Here is a 9,079-nt window from a genome sequence, read left to right on the forward strand (position 1 = left end):
GGAGAAATGATACTTGCAATCTATACATTGTAAGCAGAAATATATTTTTCTTTCCACAGAGCTTCGAAGAAACCACTTCTTACCATGAAAGACTTCGCTCACAAGCATTCCAACTTTGTAATTAATGAAAAAACTTCTTTCATATCCAGTTGCAATTTTGTTTTGTGTTTCCATATATTGCCATTGTTGATCACGTTTTGCTTTCAGATGCAACTAATAGTTTGAAAATTTTGTTGAGTGTAATAATATATATTACTGAAAATGGAGGAATTCGTCAGCGACAGTGCATATGTACAACAATTTACCACCATACCATCAATTATAAATAAAAAAATTTTAACATGATAAGACATTTGTGTATTTTGTACACAAAAACTCAAGAAATGTACAGATGATTTGTGACAGGAATAGAGAAAAACCCGAATTAAAAAAATCCAGGCAATATGCTGCAATGCAATCCCAGTACAAGAAATCGTTTACATTACTGTAGTGTTTTAACAGTCTTGCATGATATGTACCATTAATTTTGAGTGTACTAACTGACGTAGTTATAGCCTGTTATGTTGTATAGTGTCATTTTCAAGTGACTTAATAAAATCCAAGTATGTCTAGATTTTTCTTTATGCTGAATTCCAGGCCCAGTGGACAGTGAAGTTTTAACCCCAGTGACTGGCAGTGAGAGTGACAGAGATCAGAGCGCTGCTTCACCGTCTCATATAAAGAACCGAGCAAGAATCTTAGTCACACCCTGACCTAGGAAAACCCTGATGAACCCCCATGTGTCTCAGCTGCACCACGTCCAGATGTCACCACCCCCCTGTGTGAAGCCAAAGACATACACGACAAGGACATCATAAAACTATAATGTCAGGGACAACAGGTAATCACACTCATCCTAAAACGACATGCACCAGTAAGTTACAGTATTCCAATCTGTGGAGGCAACGTGGTCCATTGATATGCACAAGTTGAAATTCGGTGGCAAAAATTCACTATATTTATTTAGCCAAATGTTCACAAGCGTAACGAAGCTCTGTTAATAAATAAGATAAGTCGTTTGCGGCCTCGCTGTTCTCAGATTATTCGTAGAATCTTTTTGACATGTCCAACATCCTCCGTACGTGCATACGGGCTGCCTGCGAACTCCAAATTTCGCAAGAGGGCCTTGTGTTGCACGTGAGATTCTGCGCAAAATATGGACGCAAACAGGCCGTAAGGGCCCGTACGACAGGTTGTGACCGAGGCTTTATGGGAATATATAATGTTTATTTAAAAAACAGAAGATGAATTCATATTCTACATTCTTTAAAGAGTCAAGATAGGACTGCCGTGCTTTCCTCTATTTTATAACCAAATTATATAGGCCTAATATCAGAACATAAAATACATCCCTTTCAGTAATGCAGAGCGCCCAGGACTATCAGGAGTGTAGAGAAGAGGACATCATGGCTGAAGAAGTTATAGGAGGTGTGGAAGTATTATACTTTCTACAATGTTTAGAGAGTCAACCAGCACCAATACTAGACATGGTCTCCCAGTGTACAGTGTTGGAGCTAGCAGACAACAGCATCAGTCAAATTCCTAGCTCCATTGATAGATGTATCAATGTGAAGAAGATCAATCTCACAGGGAACAAGCTGATCTTTCTTCCTTGGTCTTTTTACAAGTTAAAAAATCTCACACATCTTAACCTTAGTTTGAATAACTTCAGAGAGCTTCCAGCTTCAGTGTGTGCTCTACCACACATAGAGGTTCTGAACCTACGGGGTAACAACTTACGCACACTCCCTCCTGATTTTAGGGTGGAAACCATGCTAAAGCGTTTAAACCTCGAAAAAATCTTAGGATTTATGCATCATGCAGAGGATAGGGTATCCGGACGTCCTAGTGATGTAAGTAATATGACCTCACTGAAGAGTTTGGACGTTTCCACGAATGCTATAACACATTTACCCTACCAGCTTGCTTCACTTACACTTCACGATCTGAATGTGACCGGTAATCCCATGCAGCAACCACCCATGTCAGTGTGTAAGGAGGGAAAAGAGGCAATATTCAGATACTTAACAGAAATCAGGGAATCAAAAACAATTGCGTCGTGCAGAATCCAATTAAACCTCCTGGGAGAGACAGGAAGTGGGAAAACCAGTTTAGCACGCTCTCTCAGGCTTGGGATACCCATGCTGACTGAGAAGGCAGATAGAACTAGAGTTGTTGAGCAATCACTATGGGAAATTGAAGAGGACGTCAGTTTTAACATCAATGACTTCGGAGGTCATGATGTGTACAGAGTTGGACACTGCATTTTTATCTCACAGAACAGTATAGTTCTTGTCACCTTTGACCTGTCAACATATGACCCCTGCAGCAGCTCCGATTTCAGCCGACATATTGGAATCTGGATAGACATGGTGCAGTCCCATAATCCAAAAGCAACAATTGCTTTGGTTGGTACACATCTCGATAAAACTGATGAGTGGACCCGCGAGGTTGTGTGCGCGTCTATTCTAGAAGCAATTACAGATGAAAGGATAATCAGGCAGCAGTTGTGTGAAAGACAAAAGATAGATCTCAGTGAAAGAATACAGTCATCACAGGAAAACAAAAATGAATATCTGGTTTCAGCATACACGGAGAAGATAAAATCACTGGAGACTACAAGTGCATATGGTGAATCAAGAATCTATCCTCACATTTTCATGGTGAGTTCCAAGACCCAGGAAGGTTTAAGACCCCTCGTAGTTCATCTAGCTACCCAGGCAAAAGGAATGGGTGTCTCCCTACCACAAACCTGGCATGAAGCAGCAAAGACCATCTATGCAAAAAAAGAAAATAAAATTGAATGCACACTTTGCAGGGAAAATATTAAACAAGACATAGAAAACTCTGTCAAAGGTTTTTTTAATAAAATAAAGTTCTTTTGGAGAAAGCCTCGTCAAAGGACAGATAATGATGTAAATGATATCCTTGCTTTCCTTGCCAACAGAGGTGAAATTATTTGGTATGCGAGCAGACCAATCCTTAGAAACACTATCTTCCACAGACAGGAAGTTATAGCTGATCTCCTGAAGGCAGTCCTCAACCACAACAAGAGCGAATCTGAGTTTCTAAAACAAATGATTGTCAGTGAACCCATGGCAGAGAGAATTAGAGAAGATTTCAGTAAGAGGGGAATTCTCTGTATGCAGGCGATGGAGGCCCTATGGAAACCATTTCGTGTGACAGCCAGGGAAGCCAGTGCAATGGTGGAGCTCATGCAGAGGCTGGAGTTATGCTTTAAGGTGAACGACGGCAAATATGGTGCCACATTTCACTTCCCATGGCTACTGAAACAAAGCCGACCGCCAATCATGGACACCAAGTGGCCTCAGTTAGTACCACAGGACACTACACAACTAACCCTGAATGTGTATTTCCCATACCGCTGTCCTGATGGTCTCTATGAGAAATTGTCTGTGCGCCTTCATTCAACCCTTGGACTCTATCAGCCTATGAGGAGAGACTGGAGAGATGGGGTATTTGTGGACATGACGACACACTGCATGCAAATGACCAGAAGCCAGACGGACAGAGACTGGGTGATCACCATTGCTGTCCGAGGTCAACATCTCCCAGACCTGTGGAGAACACTGCTCCAAAACCATGACAATCTTATGGACATCCTGAAGGAAGATTGGCCTGGCTTACCATGTGACAAGTACCTGGTTTGTCCTCACTGTACAAGTCTAGATGTAGAGACCCCAACCCTGTTCCCTGGTGAAGTGATTGACCAGCCGCCAGTGACTGAGCTGACTGTTGACAGGGTACCATGTTGGAAAACTGGGCAAATGATTCCAGCTAACCTAATATATCCTAATATGCCAGGTAAGATTATTATTAGCAGGAGCGGATCCAGAGATATTTTCTGACACTCTTCCAAATTATTTCTGTTAATCCATCCTCCATTTTTGACCGTCTTCTGACAGAAAAAAAATATATACCCGTCAATGTCAACTTGAAAATCTGACCGTCTTCCAGAAGACCCAGAAGACGGATTCAATCCGCGCCTGATTAGGAATATTTGATATTATCCCTGTCCAACTTTTGGTATCTATTCCAACAGCATGACCCTACTACTAAAATTCACATACCCAATGAAAATACAGTGGTGTTTAGGTTTTCAGAAAACAATATTTTTCATTTTTGGGATATGTGTCGATATAATTATATTGTAAAAAACTGAATGTAACCATTCAGCAACTTTTTGAGCAACATGCATTCTACGTCTATAGTTCATATATTGTTGTTAATGTCACCATCTTTGGTACTGTGAATTCACAGGTTTCACAGCCATGAAACCCCACCAAAAGCTTGCTATGAAACAGCAAATGGAGCTACTGGTCAGCAACATTACCACACCATGTCTGAGTTACCTGCTGGACAAGCTGATACAGGAAGACATCATCACTGACAGAGAGAAGGAGTATGTACGTTCTAAGCCGTCTACTGGGGACACAGAGGAGGTTGAGGGGGCAGCTGCAGCACCAGCCAGTGTGGTGTCTCCTGAACAGACAAGAACACTGCTCAATATTCTGCTTACCAAAGAGGAGAGGGCATTCCAATGTCTATGCAGATGTCTGGAGAAGAATGGACAGGGATTTCTAGCAGAGCAGCTGAAAAGGTAATGAACGGATACCTGGATGTTTAATGAAAAAATGAGTTTAATATTTTACATGGGATTCTGGTGACTGTGACCCACTACTACAGCAGATATCCAATTCCATGGATGATGACATTGATAACACTATGTCTTATTGGATCATTACTGTCTGGTGACTGTGACCCACTACTACAGCAGATATCCAGTTCCATGGATGATGACATTGATAACACTATGTCTTATTGGATCATTACTGTGTGGTGACTGTGACCCAGTACTACAGCAGATATCCAGTTCCATGGATGATGACATTGATAACACTATGTCTTATTGGATCATTACTGTCTGGTGACTGTGACCCACTACTACAGCAGATATCCAATTCCATGGATGATGACATTGATAACACTATGTCTTATTGGATCATTACTGTCTGGTGACTGTGACCCAGTACTACAGCAGATATCCAATTCCATGGATGATGACATTGATAACACTATGTCTTATTGGATCATTACTGTCTGGTGACTGTGACCCACTACTACAGCAGATATCCAATTACATGGATGGTGACATTGATAACACTATGTCTTATTGGATCATTACTGTCTAGTGACTGTGACCCACTACTACAGTAGATATCCAATTCCATGGATGATGGTGAAAACTTATTTGATCAGTATGTGATACAATATGACAGCGCTGTACATTGTATATATTGTATAATGTGTTTCCAATCACTGTTGTTATGATCTTGGTTTGTAAATATAAACCCAGGACAACTCCTAGTTTTGGAGGCAGAGACACACTTGAGAGGTACATGTATTGTCTTACATCAGCAATACAAGGAGGACGATGAAAAATTCTTGCGTTGTTCCATGCAGTGTTTATGCAATTGGGAGCTTCTGTTATATATTTTTCATTGTATATTTCCTGCATTTTAACTTTTAACACTTTCAAACCTGGCGCTGTTATGATTGATACTGGATATCACCAGTCATTGATTTTGTAAATATAAATGAACACGGTGTCAAAGTATTTCAATGCTGTGTAAACATTGATCTTTATTTCTTCTCTAGTAAATACAGGTACTGAGAGATATCATTTATTGTACCACCAGCGTAGGCGCTGGCGGTACACATGGTTTTAGTCCCGACCCGTATGTTCCGCCGGCTCCTGCGGCTCCGCCGGCTCCTGCGGCTCCGCCGCCAAGTCACCGTTACCGCTTCTCCTCCTAGACGGTAAGGGCCTCCATACCCATCTCTTGGATTTAGGTCACCTATAATCTCAACTCGTTCCACGTAAAATTTGGGCTTTGTCGGTATTGGGGTCTAGGTGTGGCACTCATTGCAATGCACCCTTGTCCAAAAATGGCAAAATTAAATGCTAATTATCTCCCCTACGGAAGGAATTATGGGAAAAATTTCTATAGACAGCTTTCCAAAAGTCATATGTGTAGATTTCATATATGCCCTTGGATTTGACCTTTGACCTTTATTTCAAGGTCAAACAGGCCAAAATTTTCAAAAAAACAAAATTTTTGCCGAAAAAAAAATTATTTGCGGCCTTATTCAGATACCACACAGACTTAACTAATAATATTAATGGAAATTGTTACACTTCGGGTCATCTTTCATCTCCGTGAATTTGGGGTCAATCGGTGCATTTTCACGGGAGTAGCGGCCATAAGATATCGAAACTTAAAACTGTCTCTAATTTGGGAACCGTTAATGCTAGACACCCATTCTTTTTTGCATTTTGTAGAGCATGTAAAGCCCAACACTGGAGGTGGTCTCCGTTTTTTTGTATTACATACCGTTTTCGAGTTACGCTGTATCAAAAAGTACATATTGGTGGTGAAAGCAAAATGTGCAGTACGGTAATGGATAATAAATTTTGAACTCCGGAAAAATAAAACATAAGGCTTGGCAAAGCAGACAACTTGTGGTCAAAAATGACATTATTTCATCAAATTTGAACATCTGGAACTTCAGAGCACCTCCCATTTCAAGAATTTTGACCAAAATGACCTTTTCTTTATTTTAATTAATTTTTTCTGTAGGAAATTTATGGCACATTATGGTAACTCCAAAATTATAACATTTAGTCCCTTATATCTCCAAAACTGGCAGAGATAGGTCCATAGTTACTATTGAAGTTGAATAGGAAGTCATATACTGGCAATCTAAATGTGACCTTAAAATTGACCTTTGACCTACTTTTCACCATGAACTGAACTTTGCAAATTTTGCTTCCCTTTTATCTCCAAAACTGGCAGAGATAGGTCCATAGTTTCTATTGAACTTGAATAGGAAGTCATATACTGGCAATCTAAATGTGACCTTAAAATTGACCTTTGACCTACTTTTCACCATGAACTGAACTTTGCAAATTTTGCTTCCCTTTTATCTCCAAAACTGGCAGAGATAGGTCCATAGTTACTATTGAAGTTGAATAGGAAGTCATATACTGGCAATCTAAATGTGACCTTAAAATTGACCTTTGACCTACTTTTCACCATGAACTGAACTTTGCAAATTTTGCTTCCCTTTTATCTCCAAAACTGGCAGAGATAGTTCCATAGTCTCTATTGAATTTGAATAGGATGTCATATACTTGCAATCTAAAAGTGACCTTAAAATTGACCTTTGACCTACTTTTCACCATGAACTGAACTTTGCATATTTTGCTTCTCCTTTATCTCCAAAACTGGCAGAGATAGGTCCATAGGTCCATAGTTACTATTGAACGTGAATAGGAAGTCATATACTGGCAATCTAAGTGTGACCTTGAAATTGACCTTTGACCTACTTATTATCATGAACTGAACTCTGCTAATTTCTTTTTCTTTTAACTCCAAACCTGGCAGAGATAGGCCCATAGTTACAATTGAAGTTGAATAGGAAGTCATATACTGGAAATTTACTGTGACCTTGGAATTGACCTTTGACCTACCTTACGATGAACTTAACTTTGATTGTACCATTTTTAGTTATATATATTTTTTGCATATTTTGAAAATTCTTGTTGACTGAATTTTTACAGCTTGGCAAGCACAAGACTGGTGGCTGTGTTCCTTATTTTGTATATGTGGGGGTATATACGAATGCGCTTGCTCCAGCTGGTGGTACAATATTCGGAGGCGGTATCGCCTCTCTGATCCTCTAGTTAAGACCTTGATTTCATGGACGTTTTGGAGAAGTGGCATTAGTGAGCAGTTTCTCTGTATATTACCCCATCATTATACTTTGGTTGTGTATAGTCTGTCAGTACCTCTATTGTAACATAGTGTACAAGTTTTGATATTGTATATTCATCTCTTGGTTCAAATATTATCAATTCATTAATCTTGCATCATCAATTTATGTTATATGGTACTGTATTCATATTATATTATATTATATTATATTATATTATATTATATTATATTATATTATATTATATTATATTATATTGCGTATATACGGTAAGAAAAGTCGTATCATCCATTGCAGATTTTAGTAGTTAATTACGTCAGACATTTATATTTATATTATATTATATTATATTATATTATATTATATTTTATAAGTCGTATCATCCATTGTAGATTTTAGTAGTTAATTATGTCAGACATTTATATATCAGTCCTGTATCTCCATTATTTGACAATCGAGCAGAAATTTATTTTTAATTTAAATTGAAAGACATAGGTTTTAGGATTTTAATTGCATGTGTTGAGCCATTTTGTCACAACTCTTTTATTTTTACTGAGTGTGAACCTAAAGCTTAGGTGAGTTGTATTGAGGTGTCATAGGGTGTCCTCCAAGTATGTAAAAGCGCTTCTGTTGTATTGTATTCAGCCTATTGTTGTAATATCATTTAACGTATATTGCACAGTCATTGTATTTTACCGTTTATTGTAATAATTTTTAAATTAGGACTTGAGATAGGGTGCAGGTTTTTTGTTTTTTTTTAAAGACTGAAGTCTTAAAAGACTGAAATGAGGTGACATTGATAATTACAGTGATTGGGTGTTTCAAAAACATTTTTACATGTACATATACAATATAAGCATTTTACTGTCACTGTAGAGGGTATTATTAATATTGGAGGATTGCCCTTGCCCTATTCTGTCATATATTTTAAATTTGACATTGTAAAGATGTTGTCAACTTGTTTTTAGAGTACTGTTCTTGGCTTTTATTCAATTGTGCAAAGACATCAACTATATCATGAGTATATTTGATAAGAATTATATCTTTATAAATCAGTATAATGTTAGTACAGTATACCTGTCTGTTAATTGCATATTTTACCCTAATAGTTTTACAGAACTGGGGGGTATTTTTCTGATAATATAAATTATTCCTGTAAAAGTAGCTTGTGTTCAATTAAAATAATTGATAATAAAATAATAATATTATTTTTTCAACTTTGTATACCTTTTGTCAGACAAAG

General features: G+C 38.2%; 1 protein-coding gene across 1 annotated transcript; it reads left to right on the forward strand.

Annotated features, from left to right (window-relative positions):
- Positions 1–1,401: 1,401 nt before the first annotated feature.
- On the forward strand, positions 1,402–9,046 carry LOC106161276 (malignant fibrous histiocytoma-amplified sequence 1 homolog). The gene is made up of 2 exons (XM_087013420.1): positions 1,402–3,864; positions 4,321–9,046. Exons 1-2 carry the CDS (start codon positions 1,446–1,448, stop codon positions 4,662–4,664), a joined length of 2,763 nt encoding a protein of 920 aa, XP_086869546.1. The 5' UTR covers positions 1,402–1,445; the 3' UTR covers positions 4,665–9,046.
- Positions 9,047–9,079: the final 33 nt, after the last annotated feature.

Source organism: Lingula anatina, chromosome 5 (assembly GCF_051362555.1).
Source record: "Lingula anatina isolate TDL-2025a chromosome 5, LinAna3.0, whole genome shotgun sequence".
In the NCBI taxonomy this organism is placed as follows: domain Eukaryota; kingdom Metazoa; phylum Brachiopoda; class Lingulata; order Lingulida; family Lingulidae; genus Lingula; species Lingula anatina.

What these genes read in the sequence shown, in the direction of transcription:
- LOC106161276 (XM_087013420.1), top strand. Translation starts at nt 1,446, where the DNA reads ATGGCTGAAGAAGTTATAGGAGGTGTGGAAGTATTATACTTTCTACAA. An exon ending in AATATATCCTAATATGCCAG is followed by an intron (nt 3,865 to 4,320) that starts GTAAGATTATTA and finishes GTGAATTCACAG; the next exon opens with GTTTCACAGCCATGAAACCC.